At 38.6% G+C, this 23,325-nt stretch overlaps 2 protein-coding genes across 3 annotated transcripts; one reads left to right on the top strand and one right to left on the bottom strand.

Annotated features, from left to right (window-relative positions):
* Positions 1-504: 504 nt before the first annotated feature.
* On the bottom strand, positions 505-23,229 carry gtf2f2b (general transcription factor IIF, polypeptide 2b). 2 transcript variants are annotated; one of them, XM_042730825.1, is made up of 8 exons: positions 23,071-23,229; positions 17,474-17,547; positions 17,367-17,385; positions 17,075-17,216; positions 2,768-2,849; positions 2,587-2,686; positions 2,344-2,487; positions 505-1,221 (listed from the first exon to the last, which is right to left on the bottom strand). In XM_042730825.1, exons 1-8 carry the CDS (start codon positions 23,227-23,229, stop codon positions 1,087-1,089), a joined length of 855 nt encoding a protein of 284 aa, XP_042586759.1. In that variant the 3' UTR covers positions 505-1,086. The 2 variants fall into 2 exon arrangements, with proteins under 2 accessions (XP_042586759.1, XP_042586760.1); XM_042730826.1 differs by lacking the exon at positions 23,071-23,229 and adding an exon at positions 18,720-18,920.
* Positions 10,196-11,813, top strand: kctd4 (potassium channel tetramerization domain containing 4). The gene has a single exon (XM_019091695.2). The coding sequence runs from the start codon at positions 10,362-10,364 to the stop codon at positions 11,136-11,138; it is 777 nt and encodes a 258-aa protein (XP_018947240.2). The 5' UTR covers positions 10,196-10,361; the 3' UTR covers positions 11,139-11,813.
* Positions 23,230-23,325: the final 96 nt, after the last annotated feature.

Raw genomic sequence — 23,325 nt, 5'->3', positions numbered from 1 at the left:
TCTGAACTTTATATTCAGCTAATTCTTGGGGGGGGGGGGTCTGCTTCATTTTGCATTTCAAAAATATTAACCAGTTTTCAACACCGATAATAAGAAATATTTTTTCAGCATATTAGAATGATTTCTGAAGGATCATGTGACACTGAAGACTGGAGTAATGATGCTGAAAATTCAGCTTTGCATATAATTTAAAATGTATTTTCGATGTGCATTTGACCCATTATAAATGCATTTAATAATTCTATTTGTAATTTAATATTAATCTATGTATTGAGGGTGGTGAAAAATATATTTTTTATAATAGCAGAGGAAACATCTCTGCAGATGTGGTGGGCAGCACCCATCCAGAACAAAAATCACATTTTGCTTTATCACCACACCAACCCCTAAATAATAAAGACGATAATAATAATTACATTTATATAGCAATTTTCTAGTCACTCAAAGCGCTTTACATTGTCAGAGGTATCTCCTCATCCACTACTTCTACAAATAAAAACTCTATACATTATGCAGGTATTTATTGTGTAATGGCTTCATGCTAATTTAAACTGAAAAATGAACTTCAGTGATGAGTAAACACTGTAGAGAACAATCCAGAAATCCTTGCTGGTCCTAAAAATATGCCTCATCTTGCTAATTTTGTTTTGATTTATTGTTGTGTTGAAGTGTGACCCGCATGTGACCTTGAGCAATTTACTCTTGCATGTGATTATTCCTGCCCAGCAGGACAGATGTGTTTATATGCACTAAATGTTACTGATGAGAGTTATGAAACTATTTAACTAATGGAAAGTCCAAAGGCTGACTGTGTTTTCATTAATGTTATTAATGTGCTTCTGTAACCATAAACACAAGTGCTCTTAACTCGGAAGACTGTAAGAGTCATATGCAAATTACAGTATTCATTTCATAATGCTTTTAGAGAAACGCTTCGTTATGTAACTCAAGAAAAAAGTTGATCTTGATTTCTTTTATACTGACATTCGTTCCACCTGGGAGTGAACAAGGTCCAAAACAAATCTGGCACAAAAACAAACAACAGTTACATGAAAGCAAAACCAACCCAGGCTTATGTAAACCGAATTACTCCATTTTTTCCTCCTCATCCTCCTGTCCTTCCTCATAGTGGCGATACTCTGGCTTCAGCTCCCAGGTGCTCTTATGAGGCCCTCGGGAATTATACACGCCGATCTCCCTAAGAATCTCCTTCAGGTAAATCTAGAGGAAGAGCAGATCGTCAGGGTGAACACATGCTGCCAAGATATGATCATATCACATCATCCATCTCTTAATCACGGCTCTCTAACAACTGAAAAGTGCTAAAATCTTTATTTAGCCTCACTTAGTGTAGTCTATCCACTAAATGGCAAGACCACCGTGGGAAGTAACAATTATCTTACTCCGTTCTGTTTAGTTTCTTTGTAGCTATGACTCATGCATCTTCAATCACATTTATATTTCTTCAATCCTTCAGGGAGACTGAGGCAGCAATCAAGTGGCAATTATTCATAAGATCATCAAGAGCTCACTTAACCATGATAATATAATCAACACCAAGCCCATGCAGAATATTTGTGATTTCTTGTAACATGGTTTAATCTCTCTCATGTATAACATCTGATAACACAACTAAAAAAAGATTTATTCAAAACTGCCATTAACAGAGCAAACATAAGTTTTGATGAACCCTTGCGAAAAAGAAGTGCACTTGAAGTTTTGCAACCATTCAAATGTGTAATATATATTTAAATACATAAAGTTTCAAAATAGATTACATTAAAATATATTTTAGTGTAATATAATTGCATGGCAATACACTATATTTTAAAGACAACGGCAGTAAATATGAAATTACATGTCCTTGAGTCCTCCTTAAAGTGGGTCAAATAAAGCACCCTGAAGTTCAGCTAATTGCATTTAATATAAACTAACTATAATACACATTTAATTACAAATACCGGTCACACTTAATTTGAAGTTCTCGCCATTAACAAACCATTAATTATGACTTTTGCCTCAAACTCCTAATTTTATGCTTATTAATATTTAGCGAGGTAGTTGTTAAGTTAAGGATAAGGGAACTACAATATGGTCATGCAGAATATATACTTTATAAGCACTAATAAACAGCCAATATATTAATAATGTGCATGCTAATAAGCAACCAGTTAATAGTGAGAACTGGTCCTTATACTGAAGTGTTACCAGAGTACTCTTTTTAAAAGTGTACTAAAGTGTACTTTTTTTTTTTTTTTTTTTTTCACGAGGGGAGGCACTAGCTCTCGTTTATATAATGGCACAGTGTTTTCACATTCAACTGCCTCGAGCTGGACAACTTACCACCGGTTGCTTCGTAATGTCCACCAGGTCTCTGATGTTGTAGTACTGGTGTTTCTCAAAGGCAGAGAAGAGCATTTCCAGAACCTTCTGCTTGTCAGCTCTTGCACGCTTGCCTTCCTCTTTCTTTCTCTTCTCATACTCCACCTGAACAGAAGCATGAGCAAACCAGAGCATTCATTCATTTGCTCACATCATTATATCCCTCTCTCTCTCACACACACACACACGCACACAGGCACTTACATTATGGCTGTGGTTGGACACAGGTTTATAATTTGTTGTGACAGCTTTCTCAAGCTTCTGGGAAAAACGAAGAGGTTTAGTGGATTCTTCAATCTGGAGCCTGTAAATAAAATGCATCTCTAGAAGGTCAGATCAAATGCTTTTGACAAGATTGAAGTATTGTGATCAAGCTTTGACTTACTTCTTTAGTTTCATGTAGCTCTCACTGACTGCAGGTCTACACTCAGCTCGCTGCACAACCATGCCTTCAAGAGCCAGCTTGTCAAAAACAAAAGACATTCCACTTTATACATTTCCGAGATGGGACAGTTCACCAAAAAAATCAATCTGACATTATTTACACACCAGGTAAGGTATCATCCTTCATTCCTTGGTGAATTATTCCCTTTTTAAAGTAATAGTTTGACTTAAAATTAAAATTTGATGAAAATGTACTCAACCTCAGGCAATCCAAGATGTACAGGTGCTGGTCATATAATTAGAATATCATCAAAAAGTTGATTTATTTCACTAATTCCATTCAAAAAGTGAAACTTGTATATTATATTTATTCATTACACAAAGACTGATATATTTCAAATGTTTATTTCTTTTAATTTTGATGATTATAACTGACAACTAAGGAGAATCCCAAATTCAGTATCTCAGAAAATTAGATTTTTGTGAAAAGGTTCAATATTAAAGACACCTGGTGCCACACTCTAATCAGCTAATTAACTCAAAACACCTGCTAAGGCCTTTAAATGGTCTCTCAGTCTAGTTCTGTAGGCTACACAATCACGGGAAAGACTGTTGACTTAACAGTTGTCCAAAAGACGACCATTGACACCTTGCACAAGGAGGGCAAGAAACAAAAGGTCATTGCAAAAGAGGCTGGCTGTTCACAGAGCTCTGTGTCCAAGCACATTAATAGAGAGGCAGAGGGAAGTAAAAGATGCGGTAGAAAAAAAGTGTACAAGTAATAGGGATAACCACACCCTGGAGAGGATTGTGAAACAAAACCCATTCAAAAATGTGGGGGAGATTCACAAAGAGTGGACTGCAACTGGAGTCAGTGCTTCAAGAACCACCACACACGTACGTATGCAAGACATGGGTTTCAGCTGTCGCATTCCTTGTGTCAAGCCACTCTTGAACAACAGACAGCGTCAGAAGCGTCTCGCTTCAAAAAGGACTGGACTGCTGCTGAGTGGTCCAAAGTTATGTTCTCTGATGAAAGTAAATTTTGCATTTCCCTTGGATATCAACGTCCCAGAGTCTGGAGGAAGAGAGGAGAGGCACACAATCCACGTTGCTTGAGGTCCAGTGTAAAGTGTTCACAGTCAGTGATGGTTTTCGGTGCCATGTCATCTGCTGGTGTTGGTCCCACTGTGTTTTCTGAGGTCCAAGGTTAACACAGCCGTATACCAGGAAGTTTTAGAGCACTTCATGCTTCCTGCTGCTGACCAACTTTATGGAGATGCAGATTTCATTTTCCAACAGGACTTGGTATCTGCACACAGTGCCAAAGCTACCAGTACCTGGTTTAAAGACCATGGTATCCCTGTTATTAATTGGCCAGCAAACTCGCCTGACCTTAACCTCATAGAAAATCTATGGGGTATTGTGAAGAGAAAGATGAGATATGCCAGACAAGAATGCAGAAGAGCTGAAGGCCACTATCAGAGCAACCTGGGCTCTCATAACACCTGAGCAGTGCCACAGACTGATCGACTCCATGCCACGCCACATTGCTGCAGTAATTCAGGCAAAAGGAGCCCCAACTAAGTATTGAGTGCTGTACATGCTCATACTTTTCATGTTCAAGATTTCTAAAAATCCTTTCTTTGTATTGGTCTTAAGTAATATTCTAATTTTCTGAGATACTGAATTTGGGATTTTCCTTAGTTGTCAGTTATAATCATCAAAATTTAAAAAAGAAATAAACATTTGAAATATATCAGTTGGTGTGTAATGAATGAATATAATATACAAGTTTCACTTTTTGAATGGAATTAGTAAAATAAATCAACTTTTTGATGATATTCTAATGTAATGACCAGCACCTGTAGATTGGTTTGTTTCTTCAACCAAGAGAAATGAAGCATTGCATCACTTGCTCACCAGTGGATGCTCTGCAGTGAATGGGTGCCGTCAGAATGAGAGTCCAAACAGCTGATAAAAACATCACAATAATCCACACAACTCCAGTCCTTCAATTAACATCTTGTGAAGTGAAAAGCTGTGTGTTTGTAATAAATCCATAATCAGATTTCTAACTTTAAACAGTTGCTTCCGGCTAAAATACGAGTCTTCTATCCATAATATTGCTTTCTCCAATGAAAACATCATCTCGTCTGAATCAGGATCGAAATATGCACAGATCAAGCAATGTTTACCAACAAAAACAGATCAAAATAGTTCCAAACAAATATGCCTGTGGATTTTGATGTGAGGGGAAAACAGAGGATGGACTATTTCGATGGAGAAAGGACAAACAGCACCCATTTAAAATTAAAATGCCTTAATGATGGATTTGCTCATTAAAACACACAGCTTTTGACTTCATAAAACATTAATTGATATTCTCCAGTAATATGTTTTACTTGTGGATTACTGTGTTGTTTTTATCAGCTGTTTGGACTCTCATTCTGACGGCACCCATTCACTGCAGAGCATCCATTGGCGAGCAAGTGCTGTATTGCCAAATTCTTCCAAATCTGTTCTGAAGAATAAACAAACTCATTTACATCTTAGAGTACATTTTCAGCAAATTAACATTTTAGGCGAACTTCATTTAACATTGCACAGACATGTTCAAACACAATGTGTCATGTATTACACACTCACACAAAGTATAAGCAAACCTAATTAAAAATATCTGAATTTTCCAAGCAACTAATGGCTTGCATTGTACTAAAACATTAACATACTTCAACAGCAAGCACTCTCTAATAAAGCGTTGGCACGAAACCCCTCTTACAAGGTGACAATTGAAATATTGTGATTCAACCAGGTGGTTTTTATGGCGCTATTCTGAAGTGTTTGACTCTTGTATGGTCAACCAGCCATGAGTGATGATTTTAATCAAACCCCAATGAGCCTCCCTCCTGCGGAACGGCATTGTGCTGCGCTGCTCTCGTTTGATGGCGCGCCATGAAGTCGACCTAATGGTTTAGCTTGCTTCTGTTGATTGTATTAATTGTACAGCGGTGCCTGTAATACCTTGTGGTTATTGTCCCAGAGGCCTTTTAAAAGGGCAGAAATATTTCACTCACAAAATCCATCAGAGCAGCACTAATGCACAGAGTTATTGGCAATTATTGCCAGATGAGTGGTAGAGCACTTGTTGGAGTAACTCCATAAAAACGCCCACTTGTGTTTCACAACTTCAACAAAGCATCCATTTTCCTCGCAATTACCCGGAGGCTATGAAGAGGGGTCAGGGCAAACCGAGACCTCGAGGTTCGCATCTCCTCTGCACAGTCCCTCCCCGAGCGTCACGTGACTCGTGCATCTTACGAGGCCGGTAACGTTACATAAGTATTTCCACACAGGATTTGTATTTAAATCAGCCAGAGATGCATTAATGCTGGCTCTGAATGGAGTAGGACTGTGTTTGGGGGTGTCACGAGTTGCTCAAACCGATGGTGGGCAGCAGATCCGATGCGGAGATATAGCGAGGTTACGGGGGTCGGCCTTCCACCTCCTCACAAGATCCCACCAGCTTGACTTCCTCAGAGACAACAGCAATAACATCCCCGGCCCTCAGCAGGACACAGCCTCTCTACCTCCACTCACACACCCACCTGCAAGCAGAGCTTCAATCCCCACAGTCTCTTCATCAGCACACAACAGCAGAGAAACAAACCTTTTCAGCGCCTCAAGGTCTCTTAGACTCAGCGCTCACTCACCCCGGCGCCTGTTGATTCTGATCATTTCCAAAAGTGTCTAGTATTGCACACTGCATTTTATGAGACCGCTGCATTTAATTTATGCTTTTCAATTAAGATCTTTCATTAGCTGGCAGAGTATCAACCTCATTCCTTTCAGCACTGAAATTTTTGAAGGGCCATAACACTGAGAAGATTTGCCAGAGCACAATAACAGTCGTAGCCTAATCTTTTTAAAGGACTCTGAGGGAGTAGACAGAGATATTTTTGGGACAAGATATAACAGTAAAATAATAATAAGACTCCTAATCATATGCCTCAGAGGCTTTTTAAATCACGTCTGTGGCACAATTTCTCTCCGCTCTAACTCTGCCGGCTTCATTTCCACATCTGTTTTGAAATACAGTGCACTTGGTAATTTAGTGTCTGCACACACTACGCAGATATAGCAAAGGTACTGCCAGTTTTATAAACAATAGCATGTTCGGCAGCCACATGTGCATTTAGACACTTAAGTCGCAATTAAAAATGCATGAACTCATTGCATTAGTTATAAAAGCTTCTCAGCTGGTCTCGAGCTGCGCATTCTTTCTGTGAGGGCAGATGATTTGAAGCAAATGCTCTTATGGGTGCAGGGCATTACGGTCTCATATGTGGCCATTTGAACAGCCATACGTAACTGCCACTTTATTCTGAATCAGAATGTTTCCATGACAACAACATAAAAGCTAAATTCATACTTAAGAAAATTCAGCTGCTAAGACTGAAGGAGAAAACAAACAAACATTGAGAATGTATAAATGTGAAAGGAATTTTCACAGTGGTTCAATTCCGAGGTAACATATCAAACAACAACTCAGGAGGACTAGATTATAAATGCTGAAATTAGTCATTCATCCATTCCTGAAGATATTTATTTGCTCACTTTCTTTCGGTGACTCAAGTCACGTCTTTTTCCTGTGGTTTCCTTCAAGGGTGCAAAAAAATGCAGTATGCTATTGGCTTTTAGTGGACATACTTTATGACAAAGTAACCTCAGGGTAGTTTATCATATCTATTATGAACATGCTACCATTTGAAAACCAGTTTCACACAATATTTTAGCTTCGGTTTGAACAGTATTATATATATATATATATTTTTTTTTTCAAACTTGAAGCTACATTTTTTTAAAAAATTGCATGTCTAAAACATAGAGATGTAGCCGAAAAAATAAAAAATAAGATATTGTGGCTACAAATTAATAATTTGTTCCCACAACTTAAGTTGCTCCCTAGTTGTAGGTAAATTGTACTACTGTTTGGTTCCCTTTCTTTACAGTCATGATTGAACTAAAATGAGGGATCGAATTAGTACAAAGTGGTCATGATTTACATAAGGGAACAAATTAACAACATGTGACCAATTGTGGGAATAAACTCTTAATTCATGGTCAGAAATTCTCAGAATATCTTTTTTTTTTCTTTTGCATGACATATACTGTATGGTATTTTCTTGAAAAAGTGTGCTTGAGCTATCATTCTTTAAAATAATTGCCACCCGATTTGCTATTCTGTTTTGTAATGCATAACCTAATTGTCCAAATAGTTTTTTGGCCATTTTAGTTTCATGAATATGCATAACTGATTATGAAGCTGGCCACAAAGCACATCATTTGCTTCACTTTGTCTCCGTTCATTGTTTCTGCATTTGTCAAGCCTTATATTATTCTGCACAGTTAAACTAATATCTCCCATCCATGTGCTCTGTTCTACATTTGCCTGCTTGAGCATCTGCCACTGATGGACTAAAATCAATTTGGGCCTCTTCAAGTTGAACAAACAAGTTCACTAATTAAAACAAAAAAGATAGATGAGAAAAAGCAGGTCAGCCACCCACTATTTTCTCTGGCATAGTTAAACCCTGTTTGCAATTCAAATGCAGATGAATAAACCCAGTAATCACATGATGATTAAACCATGCCATCGCCTATAACAACTATAATCAGTCATATATGACCATAATAAACTGTCACTGAATCTGTAATCAGATGGCTATGTGCATGGGCGGCACGGTTTAAAAAAAGTCATGAGGAAAGTAGCGCAGGGTTGCACAGACGTACCGTTTGACATCACAAATCCAAGACACTACAGGCAAAAACAATGTTTTTTAAATTTTGAGATTTTGGATTATTCTGCTTCCATAGAATGTTTTTTTTAATTTTAGTGTTTTGAGAACATCCAAAATACACATTTAAATGTTTATTTTATTACACTTTCTATCTATTTTAAATGTTTATTTTATTACACTTTCTATCTATTTGCATCATTTCTTTAAATGTTCCTCTTTATTTTTGCATCATTTCTTTAAATGTTCCACTTCAGTAGCACCAAACAAATATAATGTGCCTGATTTTATGCAACATTTTATTTCTATAAATGTGGTGAAATCGTTTTTTGGCTGTTGACAGTATATTATAGAGTGATAAAAAGATACACCGAAAGCCTCTTTGTAAAGAACTTTGACTAATATGTCAACAAAATGAAGAAATCTAGTTTGGATCTAGTTACAACCCATAGACTGTGCCATTGTTCAAAACTCATCCGTAGCAAGTAAAACTCAAGTGATTTAATAAATCAAAATACCAGCTGCCATAGTATGTATAACAGAAGCAAGGAAAAATTTGCTTCCAAAATGTAAATGATGTGATATTTTTAAATATTCCTTCAGTGAATAAGTGAGAAGTATATGTGAAAACATCCAATTTAATCCATCTGATGAATATGTAAAGCCAAATCAACCCCAGCACTCAGACAGTGAATTAGACTCTACCCTGTCTCAGCTGCTGATGACATACACACAACAAAAATTGTCTCAGAAGGGTCCATCTCCTCTGTCCTGGGGCCACAATAGAGGTGCTGTCTTTCAAGAATGACTGACAGGCTGTCATCGGTTAGTGACATCACTGAGAAAATGTCACAGCGATTCTGCTGCTGTTTAAGGGCATATCTTCTTTGTGAAAGACGAAGACTCAGGCTTTTGATTACCGACAGCCCAAGTTTAACAAGGATTATATTAAGAATATCGATTCTGAGTTCTCATCCCTGGGTGGTTTATATGATGAAACAGCACCGTACATCTTGGTTGCATGTAAAACACCCTTAAAGACGGCTTGGGGCCAATTACGGGCTCAGTCCCCATGACTTCAAGTGAAGACGTAGGTTTCCTTATCAAAGGCTCCTTCTCGGCTCCGCCGACAACTGGGTCATGGCGAGTATCTCAAAGCCTCTCAAAGAGAGCGAGAAGGCTTCAATGCATTCATCTCTTTTGATATGAAGACTAGCAAAAATAAATTTACATAACTACACCTACACTACTCGATACGGCTCTCGTTTGGCGATAAAGCCATCAGTTGTCGGCACATCACACAGACGGCTTTCCAAAGCAACGACTTAACACGATAGACGCCAAAGCATTAACATCTCGCTCTCATTGGAGGGAGTTCATTATGTGGGATCCCTGTGATTCGGCCCTCTCAGTGAGTTCACGTGCCGCCACCCAACCGAGGAGTCCTTTCATCAGAGGGCAGCGATGCTAATTGCAGAGCCAGAGAGGTGCTGAAGTGGAAAGGTGATTATATTCAGCCTTTAGATTGGAGGGCAGCGAGCAAAATGCTCGCTCCTTCCGAGCCCACACCGCTGACGCAGTAGAGCCCACCCTTAACACCCCTCCTCCCACTGTGAGTGCCTGCGCGCACGCATATATGTGTGCGTTTGCGTGGCTGTGAAAGGCTCAGACACTGTTGGCAGCGCACACTGCTCCCGCGCTCCATGCCAGCGCTGCTCAGCTGCGCTCCTATTTGTCCGCCCTCCGCTCACGCGCGCGCTCCCCACACACTCCGCCAGGCTGGGTGTGAGGCACGGCATGGAATGGAATCTCAGAAGGATGGAGAGTGAACTGAGACAGATCAATCCGGACTTGCTGCAGCCCAGCAAGAGCTTCAAGAAACCTTCCTCTGGTACCATCACCATCAACGTGGGGGGCTACCTGTATGCCGCGCAGCGCCAGACCCTGGCCAAGCATCCCGGCTCTCTGCTGGAAGAGATGGTCACAGGGAAGAAGCCCGTGGTGCATGTGGACTCCATGGGCAACACCTTCATCGACCGTGACGGGCCCATCTTTCGGCATGTTTTGAACTTCTTGCGCATGGGCGAGCTGGTGCTTCCCGATGACTTCAAGGAAGCCGGGCTGCTCCGACGTGAGGCCGACTTCTACCGGCTGAGTGAGCTGGCCCAAGCCCTGCAGGACTGGGAGCAGCAGCAGGCCACGCAGCACGAGCCCGCCTTCCTGGAGGTGACAGACAGCCACGAGCGCTCGCAGGGTCTGAGGGTCTACTGCAGCGACAGCACTTTCATCGAGAAGGTGAAGAACCGCCTGGTGCAGATCTCCAAGAGCCGCTTGGACGGATTCCCAGAAGAGTTCGAGGTGTCGTCCAACATCATCCAGTTCCGGCATTTCATCAAGTCGGAGCAGGGCTCTCGGCTTGTGCTGAAGGAGGACAGCACGTTTGTGTGTACACTAGAGTGTCTGAAGCTGGAGGCAGTGATGCTCGCTCTCAAAGGAGGCTTTCGCCTGCTCACCAGCCTAGACAGCAGCCGTGGATCAGTGGTTCAGTGCGAGGCTCTGCATTTTGTCAAGTGACCCGAACAGAACTGTCACCACATAACCTGCTGTAAAACCATCCTGCGTTAACAAACACCAGCGTCCTCAACCGAAAACCTGTTCTGGAATACTCTACGCTAACTGCTTCTACGTGACACACTCCGAAGGACAGCCTTGAGAAACGAGAGAGAGATGCTGTGTACTGTGCTGTGGGGTTTTGTTTGGTTTGTGTTTGTAGTCGTCTTCTGTTTACAGATGCAGAGCAACAGTTTGTAGTGTAGATGGTGATGATAATGAATCTGAATTGCAGAGTACGGTGGAATCTAAAGCCTGAGTGCAGTGATCATTACATTTGTGAGCAAGTTTTGTGATTTCTGGTAATGTGAACACATGTAGTGAACAACAGGTAGTAATTTGGAGTCTGTGAATGTTTTGCACAGTAAAGCCGCATTATAATTTATTCAGAACACTGTTGAAATGTTTATAAATGAGACTGTGGATCATCTTCTAGGTGACAATCTACACTAACAAACACTGCATATGGTTTTGTCTGTGAACTGTGGAATGTACGGTGGGCTGTTTAAATAGAGCTACATTTATTTTTTCTTATTTGCTGTGGAGTTGGCTTGTAAGAGAGATACTCTGTCCTAAATTGTAAGTTTGCAATATTATGCAGCAAAATGTGACCTAAAATTAAATTTCCTCCAGCATTGATCCAAATTCGAATGGGTCTGATCATTTTTAGAGCCTGTGGCATACATACATCTACCATAGATATTCTAGCATGTGTGCACTGATTCATAAACAACATCTGATGTATTACCAGAAAACTAGACACGCTCATTTAGCTCAGTAACAAACAAAAAAAATCTTGTCAACTTAAAAAATTTATTTAAAGTGCAGGAACATTAGTCAAAGCCAGGAGCTCCGCTACTGTGGGAAAATATCAAGTTCAAAATAGATCAAGCACACTGTGAATTTTGCAAAAAAAAACATTCAGAGCGCAGTCAAGACCGCTGAGTAATTCTAAAAAAACAGCTCTGCTCGACAGTTACAGTAGACAAAAAGGCAGACATATGGTTACACTCACTTTGGATTAGCCGACATCTTCACACACTAATATCCATCTGTTTCCATCAAATCTGTCATGCACTCTCATGCAATCTCCCACTAAAATGAGTCTAAAGCACATTTCTGACATGGGGAAAAAATGAAACGCCTTCCATCTCCACGGTTTGTCATGTGGACATCAAAACAGGGTTCTTTTTAATTGCAGATATCAGTCATTCATATTTGATGAGACACAGCAAGGCTTATTAGCCATCGTCTCCGGCTGATGTGTTTCTAAACCGCTGCCAGCAGGGGACTGGAGACCTGCGGGAGGGTGCTGGTAAGCAGAGGCACTTATTTCACATGGAAGAAACCCATTAACAGCTGAAATATTCATGGATTAGTCTCACATCCAAATGTTGCCAGGCAAATGAGACTCCTACATAACAAAAAAGAAGCCAAAGATTCTTATCATGTGCTCCCAAGGAGGCATGACTAATGGCTCCCTCTCAATTTGATCAAAATTAATGGTCAGGCGAACATGTGACTTCAAGGACTCGTATGCCCTTAAGAGACCAATTTTTCAGCCGCACAGAGAGAAAACGGAGTGAGAGCAAAGAATAAAATTCCTTCTAACGTACATTTTTCAAAGTGCGAGTATGAATAGAGGCACATCACCATGTCAGAGCAACGTGAAATGGGCAACAGTCAAGGCCATCTGTAAAAGAAAAGCACAACTACAACAAATCAAATGTTTCATAAAAAGTTGGTAGAGGAAAAATGCAAGAAACAAAGCCTGCATATTTTCATGCTAACTTCTGATATTCAACAAGTATTTATTAAACCAAATCAAATATTCTGCACGGATTTTTATTTATTATTTTAATGTTGTTTATAATGTTAATAAAGTTTTTTTTAAACAAAACAACAAATAAATATGTGGTAAAATTATTATTTTCAACCCTCATTCTGACCCTCTGTCTAAAATGACCTGTTTTAAGGGGCGGGTCCTTTAAGGGTTATCAGTAATCCACCACTGTTATGATTGGCTAACGTCATTGCATAGGAAACAATATCAACGCCCCCTCACTATTGCATGTGTTTTGACAACATGATCAAAATAAAATTCCAGACAAAGCATTATGAAATCATTTACTTATGGTTTGTGATCTAGTTCCGCTTCATCTTTCAACAAATGTTTCTTTGTGAACTCTCCATGACACCGTGCCTTGTTTACCAAACAAAATGATCCGGGGTGCCATTAAAAATAAACTATCCACTTGCAGACTCGAGTTTTTGGACTTTGTCAGAAAGCGAATGCGCATCTGTATACTGTATCCAGGGTAGACAAGATAGCGGCAGTGATTGTAGTTTCTATTTGCTTTTGACGCAACGCAACGCAACACTCGCATTTAGTGTGATCAAGTGTCAGCCATTAAGAAGCTGAATGCCAGTGGGTAGGGCCTATGGTGAGATGACTATACGTCACCTCGCACCTGGTATCCAAAACAAACTGTTTTTTAATCTTAAAGGTTTACTCCACCCCAAAATGAAAATTGTGTCATTATTCACTTACCACCATGTCGTTCCAAACCCGTAAAAGCTTAGTTCGTCTTCAGAACACAATTTAAGATATTTTGGATGGAAATCAGGAGGCTTGTGACTGTCCCATAGACTGCCAAGTAAATACGACTGTCAAGGTCCAGAAAAGTATAAAAGACATCTTCAGAATAGTCCATCTGTCATCAGTGATTCAATTTGTCTCCTCTGTGTCTCTCCGCTTCACCGTAACGTCATTTTGAGGAGAAGAGACAAATTGTTGAATAAAGTCATTCTTTTTTGTTTTCTTTGCATACAAAAAGTATTCTCGTCATTTCATAATGTTACGGTTGAATCACTGATGGCAGATGGAATATTCTGACGACGACTTTCATACTATTCTGGAGCTTGACAGTGGTATTTACTTGGCAGTCTATGGGACAGTCACAAGCCTCCTGATTTTCATCCAAAATATCTTAAATTGTGTTCCGAAGATGAACTAAGCTTTTATGGGTTTGGAACGACATGGGGGTAAGTGATTAATGACAAAATTTTCATTTTGGGGTGGATTATCCCTTTAATAAAATAATTATATATTTTTTTTTTATAATGAGGAGGATGTTTTAAGCTATGAAACCTGCAGTATGTTTTAATGGAACAAAGACCTCTTATATGCCAAAAGACCAAGGCAAATTTGATTTCTCATGTCATGACCCCTTTAAAATACATCTGTCACACATCTGAATGCACTAAACATGCTTACAGCATGTTTACATGCCTGGAAAAAACTAGCTTCTCAACCCCCAACATCCAGCCCTGATTACCACAGTCACGTGACTCTTTTGTGCGAGCTGAAACGTGGCATCTCTATTTCAAGTCACTGATAGAAATGTGTGCAAAGAATGTGCCTTTCACAAGAGTAGCGCACATGTGAGCATAAGTGTCCAACTTTTTGAGTCTGACTTTAACCTGGCAACAGGCTTTAAGCGGTCATGTCAATCAAGTCAAGCTGCCTCCTCAACCTATCGTTGTGAAGGACTTAACAAGTAGGAAAAAATGTTCGACCCTGACAGCTTATCAAAGTCTCAGCAGCTCCTCCACACACTGCTGCTCTCTGACACACCGATCGCTCACAACAGAACACGTGAAAACCTTCTTTCTCTCAAAATGATAATGTGATAACCTACACCTGATACACCCGAGTATGTGCAATCATGAAGCCAAGGACACATGTGTCCGGTCTGAATCACATGCATTACACCTAGGGTCACTACAGGCCATCAAAAAACAAATAGATGTGCAGTTCAAAGCAATCACTAAGCACACACACCCTCATTGCGGAGGTTTTGTTTTGGCCTTTTTTGACAGAGAATTCAAAAACCTGGTCTTTCTGCTCCCTGCCTGCACAATGATGTGTGACCTCCATCCCTCAAATAGCCCTCTATGTCCTCTTCAACACTAAAAAAGAAACTAATACCAAAGAAGAGTGTTTATGCTTTGCATTAGCCAATAGAGAGCTTTTCATACCCTGAACCATTTCAATTCATAACTTACTGAGAAAAAGACACTGTTACCCTTCCACCCCCAGAAAAAAGCTTTTAACTGTAACAAGAAGAGCCTCTATTCATGGCCAACTTCTGTGGCCAACCTGTTGCTTAGCAACCACTTAATCAATACCTGGGGCTTGTGAGCGCTAAGCAGACAACTGGAAAAAAAATATTCATAAGTGAACAAAAGCGCACAACACAATGATTGCAATTCCACACTTAGCCTTGTGCGATTTCCAGTAAGGTTGTGAATATAAGCTGCACTGTAAAGCTGCAATCTTCAATCTGTATTAAAAATCTTTCATTTTGCAATGGTGAGGAGAACGACCCTTTGATGACTGCAAAAACACAATAAAATGCTGCACGGCATGATTAAGTACCAGCTAAATAATAATAAAACAAAACTGTAAAATTGTTCAAACAATATTAATCAAACGGTAAAAACAGTAATATTGTGAAATTTTATTACAATTTACAATGTATTTTAAAATGTAATTTATTCTTGTGATGCGTCATTACTCCAGTCTTCAGTGTCACATAATCCTTCAGAAATCATTCTAATATGCTGATTTGCTGCACAAGAAACATTTATTATTATTATTACCAGTTTTGAAAACAGTTTTGCTGCTAATATTTTTTGAAAACAACTTGGATTCTGTTTAAATCAATAGAAAGTGTTGAATCGAAAGTTCAAAAGAACAGTATTTATCTAAAATAGAAATTATTTATTACATTATAGATGTCTTTATCGTAACTTTTAAACGTGTCCTTGCTGAATAAAAGTATTAATTTCTTTCATAAACTTTTGAACTGTACTGTGCTGGTCAGTGTTGGGGAGTAACTAGTTACGCGTAACAGAGTTGCATAATTTAATTACAAAATAAATTTAACTGTAATCTGTTAGAGAAAAAAAAAGTGTAATTAAATTACAGTCACTTATGAAAATGTTAACAATTACAAAGGGGGTTACATCTGAATATTTTCACACACATATAGATTTAATGGATTTCTTTCCCAAATTTCATCAGTTGCTCTAAACTATTAGGCAACAATGTTTCATGAGTTTAGGACACATGCTTATTTGATAAACATTTTATTTCCTATCTGGGTTTGTGTAAATGCTTTATTTTTTTAAGATGAACAGTTTGTTCCAAAGCATTGTTAGATGCCAGTGTTTCCTGTATCCTATGCAAAGATTTAATTAAAAAAAAACAGTATCTTATCAATTAAACTATATCTTAAGATTTTAAATCTGTGTTTAAATTCAGAATGAAAAAGAAGTGCTAAAGTCTGATTTTGCGGAGGTTGCGCTTTAAAATTAAATTATTATAATCTTAACTCAAGGGATTTGGGATTTTGAAAGTCTGACAATAATCAGTATTGAGTGCTACTGTAAGGTTAACCCTGCCTGCTTTAAATGTTTTAAAATGATTAACATTGAAAACATTCATTAGAAATTTAGAAAAGTATCGGCGGCAATAGCCTTGTGGCCATACAGCGCCATTGCATTAAGGGCATCCTGAGCCCCCTCTTTCTCTCTCCCACTTCACTTCCTGTCATTACTCAACTGTTTTATCAAAATAAAAACATTTTAAAATGATGCATTAACAACGCTGTTTTTAGCTTTTGGGACTAACACTAGATGGAATGGTTAATTCTGTTAATTAGCCAAGCAGGCACAGTTATTGGCTGATGCTGATCATCTCAAAATAGCCAAATAAGGCACAGTTATTGGCTGATGCCGATATTCTCAAAATTACATAATGACATTCTATTATCTTGACTGTTTGTTTTGTATAAGTTATTTAAAACTGTTTTTGGGAGCATGGTCCCACTCACCTGAGGTCTCTGTGAAGACAGCGAGGCTCTGGCCGCCCACCGTCTGTATGGTGAAGGGATGTTCTCTCGGGGAGCGCACTGACGAAACCTTCTCCCCAGAGCACTGCACCACTGTCAGCTCCTCGTTCAGACTGAAAGACACCTGAGGAAACCATCAATCAGCCTCTACATCACACGCTCCCTCTCCACAGCCCAGGGTCAGATCACAGTAATTATGCAAATCAGCGCTGACATCTTAATAAAAGATGAGGAGCAAACAGTGCATGTCTTTAAAAACATTAATAAAACTTACCGCCGTCTTCCCTTGAGCTCTAGAAGAGAGATGAAAAAGCATGAGCGGAAAGATTTCATACATAGCCTAGATGTCAATTTCGAATGAGGTTTAAAATTAGATCATACTTCCCAATTTTAAGTTTGCCTACTTCTCCTCGCCCAGATGCTTTTTCCCACTGCTGAGAAAGATATTTGGGGACCTAAAAAGAAGTATAACAATAATTTCATATTGCAATAATTAAACTGTATGTTTACATTTTCTGACACAAATGTGAGTGTAAACGTGATGATACATATAGTGTGGGGTTGCCATGGCATTGCTGTGCAGTTGCTAAGGTGCTTCTTAGAATGTTTCTATGGTTTTCTGGGTTGTTGCTAGCTGGTTACTTACTAGTCTTAGCGAAGAATATAAAAAATAATAATAATAATAATTAAAAATAAATAAACATACAAATAAATAAGACCCCAAAGCCTCAATGACTCTGGTCCTTGGACACAGATTGGGTCCATCTTTCTGATCTTTATCACACATCTATTTAAAATTTCTCCCAGTCTGAAATAAAGGAGATCCAAGTTGTACCACCATTCATTTATATAATTAGACGAGCTACAGTGATCAAATCACTGTGAATCTGTGTAAAGAATTTACAAAAACATAATTAAAACACATACACACACACACAATACTGATAACCTAGGTTTTATGCATTTGGTCAATGTTTTTCCAACTTGCTTTCTATTTCTTATTAAAATGTGTCATGTTCATTTACCTTTTTTAATTGAATTGCGTAAAATCAAATGGAAGTAAAATTTTAACTGATGTCTTAATGTTGGTTTTACTTTTTTAATTGAACTGCGTAAAATCAAATGGAAGTAAAATTTTAACTGAAAGTATGCTTTTAGTTTACTTTTTATGTACTTCTCAGAAATGGGCTTTATGTACTTCTCAGAAATATACTTTAAAATGACTGACTTATACTTACAAAACGTCTAAATATACTTGAACTATACTTAAGTATACTTAATAAAATAAACTTGAAGTATACTACTTTTTGGTAAGGGTATGTTTCCTTTTACTCTTGCGGTTTACATCTCACTTATAATAGCTACTAAAGAAGGTCGGTTTAGTAGCAGGTTTTAACAACATCAGAGCATGGTATACGTTGTAGATTTCCAATTATCTTGAGTACTTTTGTAGCACAAAATTGAGAAGGGAAAAAAAAGAAGAAAAGATATCGAAGTACAAATAAGGCTCCGTTGAAACTCCCTCTATCATTCACATCAGCTGTACAAAGAGTTAGTTACAGCCATAGTTTAATCTCCAGAGTCTGTTTAAAGGTTCAGCACCAATGCTGAATGATCAACCACCAACCTTCACCAGCCAGACTCCTGTGTTTTGTTTGGCTCTAGTTAAATCGACGTCTTGGCCTTTGTCTGACATGACTGGAGGGTTTTGTGTAAAGAACAAAAAAACTTTTACTGAACTACAGTAAATATGCGCCTGGTTTGGAAGCCAAATCGCACTCGCACTATGCAGTCAACATGAACAATTTAGCCTATGATGAACCTGTTGGTCATCAGAGAGGCTTTTATATGCATTTACCCCCATCTAGTGGCCATGTGAAGAAATTAGATTTACTTTGCATTGCATTTACGAAAATAATATAAAAATGGTTTTGAGCGAGGTTTAGAGTATTTTTTTTTTTTTTTTTTTTTTAGCTTTTTAGTGTAGTTTAACCAGGCAAGGTTCATAAACAGTGAAATTAATTATATGTGCTATGTGTGGCATACAGAATATAGGCCTATGTATGTTTAATACTAATAACTACTAATATTATAGGCTACATACGGGTGCAAAGCTGATATAAATATATAACATCCTCAAAATTGAAATTTATTAAAACACATTTTGACTCATTTATCTCTGTTTGAGTTTTCCAAGCCAGCAATAAGCTATAGGCCTACGTTTTTATGATAAGCACAAAATCAACATTGACATTCTGATATTCATCCTCATTGACGAAGGACTCTCAACTATACCTACACTACATAATTAATTCAGCAGGAATCTAAACTTTCCTGAATTGCTACTGTAAATCCAAACTGTTATGATTTCAACTATGAACCGTGAAAGAAAATCTCCTGAAGCCGCCACTAGATGAAGCTGTTTGACTCTCTTTTCTTTCCATAGTCCTCAAAACTAGGGCCTGTTTCCAAAGGCCTGAGACCAACACAGCAAACTGAATTTAGCATTTATAAGACCATTCAAATTGCAAGTGAAGTGTTAATAGTGACTAGATTTGTATTACCTCATATCACTTCAATCTATCAAAAAAGTTGTATTTATACTATTAGATAAAATATAAATAAATTGAAGAAAAGCTTAAAGCCCCATCCAAAGTTATGTAATTATTTCACATGATGGTCAAAGAGGCTCTAAAAGCTATCTGGTGTAATGTTAGACTCAGACGGTTTACACAAAGTACATCTTTCATAGACCAAAAACACTTTTCTTTCACCACATGTTCATATTGCATGTGAATTCAAACCTTTTCTGAACAAGTAGCTTTGCAAAGATTATTCACATATTATGACAGAGTGCTGAAATGAAGGGAGCGCCGTCCTTGCTGTCGCTGTCAAGGACATCATATCATCAGAGGATTCTGGAGCAAGCTGCGTTCGTTTAGTCATAGTCTCGACATTTTAACACCATTACAAGTGAAGTTGTGAATGAAACAATGTGAATAAATGATACAAAGAAAAACATGTTTGAATATCCTGCAATGTTACCCAGCAGGCCTCACAAGAGAGGAATTGATCAAGTTTTCGAGCAAAAACGGATGTTATTTAATGCCTCTTAATCACTTACCTTGCCTATTCACGTGTCCTATAAATAAACCGGCTCAAGGTAGTATACTTGTAAAACCTGCTTTAGTATGTGCACATTTATCAGTAACTTTCCATGCAATTAAAAAGTTACTTAGATGATCGTTTTCATAATTGCTTTGTTTGCTTGTTTTGTTTCCACACAGCTTCCTGGGCCTTAAACAAGTGAATAGCATTCTGTTCTGGATATATGTCAGTGGTCTCGTGTGTATAGGATGCTTTGTCTTTAAAGTACTTGAAGAAATATATGAAACTACTTTAAAACAGTTGCATTTCCTCATAGAGACAAGAAGGAGGTCGGGGTCAAACACTTCTGATGAATTTGCAGATGAGAGATAAATGCCCTTACCGTGATGCTTTGTTTAATGCTGTAAAGTCAGCTAAGCTTTTCTCTTTACCTCATAATGCAGAAATATTAATAGCTGACTCTTCAGGTGCTGCATAAGTGGTTTCATATTGAAAAAGACTAATCAAAACAAGTCAAGTTACATTCTATTCAGCGACAAAGCAGCTCTACAAACGACAACCGTGTCATTATTCAGCTCTAATTTGTTTAGTGTTGATTCAGTTCAGTTTGATAATGTTGTTAAGTTCCTTAATTATGAAAAACCTTCAAGGGCAGCTCGACAGAAGACAATAGAGTCAATATCCAGCTCAATTCAGTTCAAGTTTTGTTCTCATTCGACAGTGCAAGTGCAGTCAAGTCGATAATATTACTAAATATTAAGTGTCTTTTGAACCCCAAGCCAAATGCGAAAGTGGCAAGGAACCAAACTCCATCAGAGCCTTCTAATTCAAATCAAACATGATTTAGGCTTTTTTTAAGGTCCTCCTTTCAAGTCCATCCTTTCACCCTTCATTAAATGTGTATGTAACACCCTCTTCACATGTGAAATGAGCAACAGTGCTTTGGTTTGCTGTGAGCTCCAGTAGTTTAATACTGCCCTATCATTCAACAGCAAACTCTCTGCAGGGCCTGTATTACATTACGACAGATTCAAAAAACAATCTGAGTTAAAATGTTCCACACAAACTCTTGAGGTCAGATTGAAACGATCGGCAGCCTTGATAAAGTAAACATCGGCCTAACATTGGCATTCTCCGGAGGGATAGGCTTTCATTTCAGAGTGAAATTACACAGAACAATGGCAATTCTCATAGATGTTCTCACTATATATCACCAAAGATACTTGTTTTAATAAGTGTTTACATGAAAGCAGACTTCAGTGTATAAATTGACCATTATTGTCCGGGAGCACAATAGCTCTCTGTGTTTTTTGTTGTGGAGTGCCTGTGTGATTTAAAGCTGCTGACAGCACTAGACGCTTACATTGCAATCAGCTGTCGCTGGCTCTCTCCCTCTGAAATTTGTATGGATGGGCACGGCCTGTCTGCTAGGTCTGGACATCGGGGCACATGCCCATTTTGGGACTGTCAGACCTCATTTCCTCATACTTAATGTGTTACACTACAATCTCTCACTCGGGTCACTCCATTTCACGTTCAAGTGCAAAGGTTCGGTGAGGGCAAACGGATGTGTCAGGCCTTTCTAGGGACACTCATAAATCAACAATTTGTTGTAATAAATGACGAGATGATGTGTCAGATATTTGGTGACTTGTCTGTATGAGAAATCCCCATAATGTAAATATTAGAAAAATCACAAGCAGAGCTCTCAACAATACTATATATTACTGCATATAACAACAGCTTTTACACATTAAATACAGATAATATTATAAAAAATGTACTATAATATCAAATATAACTAAGTATTAAAATATTAAATATATTCTTCAATAACTTTCTGTTAAGCCAAACAGACTTTTTTTTGATATCCAGCTGTTTAGAGATTTTAAAAGTAAAGTAAACCACTATTTCGCCCAGCAGCTGTGATGGCAAATCTTGAGTGTTATACATATCTGGTGTTCATACTTTTGAAAATGTATCTCCTTCCACACAGCGAAGATGCTATTCTCACAGTCACAGCTGAAAGCTAAATATAGTTGGACCGGCTCACATGAGATACATTCCTTGTTGTAATATTATAACCTAGCTTTCAACGTCTGAAATAAAACACATATTGTGGAAAGTAAAACACATGAATATATACATAATTCCTTATGAAAATGAACCATGGTTTTACCCTAAATCCATGGATACTGAAGTTAAACCATGGTAACCACCAAAATTAACCATGGTTTTGCTAATCATAGTTTAACCATGGAATTTGTAGTTAAACTGTGGTTATACAAATGGTAATCAATATGCCAAAAACATGGCTACTACAGTAAAACCATGGTTAATTTTGGTAAGGGATGTAGGCTATTCAGTGTAAAATGTAAGATGTATTCTGTGTCTGCTGGAGCTGGAGCTTTATCTCGTCCCCAAACACGAGGTGAGCAACAAAGCGCTTGTGAAATAACTGTGTCAGTGTGGATGTGTTTGGTTGTTCTTTTCTGTCTGTGGAAATATCTGGCTCCTCTTTCAGACTAGCTGTTTTGTAAAAACAGAACAAATCTCTGGACTATGTTGACAACATCGTTGTCAGTGTCTGTTTACATCTTGTTGATGTAGCTGCACTATATAGGGAGAAACACACAATAGAACCCAACCTAAAATACAGGTATTTGCAAAATTGTTTATTTCCGAACTCGACATTAATAAAATACACATTATTTTTTTTTTTTTTAGCCTTATTGGACCAAGAAATCCGTGCCCTTCCTTTCTCTTCCCTCCTTCAGTGTCAAATAATAATAACCACAGAGGACAAAAGATGTTATTCTGAGTGTTTGCTGCCACAGTTACCGAAGGCTATAATAAGAAACATCCCTCACCAACACAGTCGGCTGTACTCGGCTGCGCTCGCGTTTCTTCGGAACTCTTCGCCAGCCGGCCGTCTCTAGGAAACCCCCCTCCCCCCGCCCATCCTCGCCAGACTCGCGGGGCTTTATGTCTGGCCGCTGTGGAGGGGAACTGCCATGCGCGGTCGCCATGTTACCGCGCTCTCCTCCCCTTTCTGGGACTCGTCACAGGCTGATAGCACTAGCACAGGCTACATTACAAGGAGGAGGCAGCAGCTGGTGAATAGG

This window comes from Cyprinus carpio, chromosome B9, assembly GCF_018340385.1.
Source record: "Cyprinus carpio isolate SPL01 chromosome B9, ASM1834038v1, whole genome shotgun sequence".
NCBI lineage: Eukaryota > Metazoa > Chordata > Actinopteri > Cypriniformes > Cyprinidae > Cyprinus > Cyprinus carpio.
This window is presented reverse-complemented; position numbering and strand designations above follow the sequence as displayed.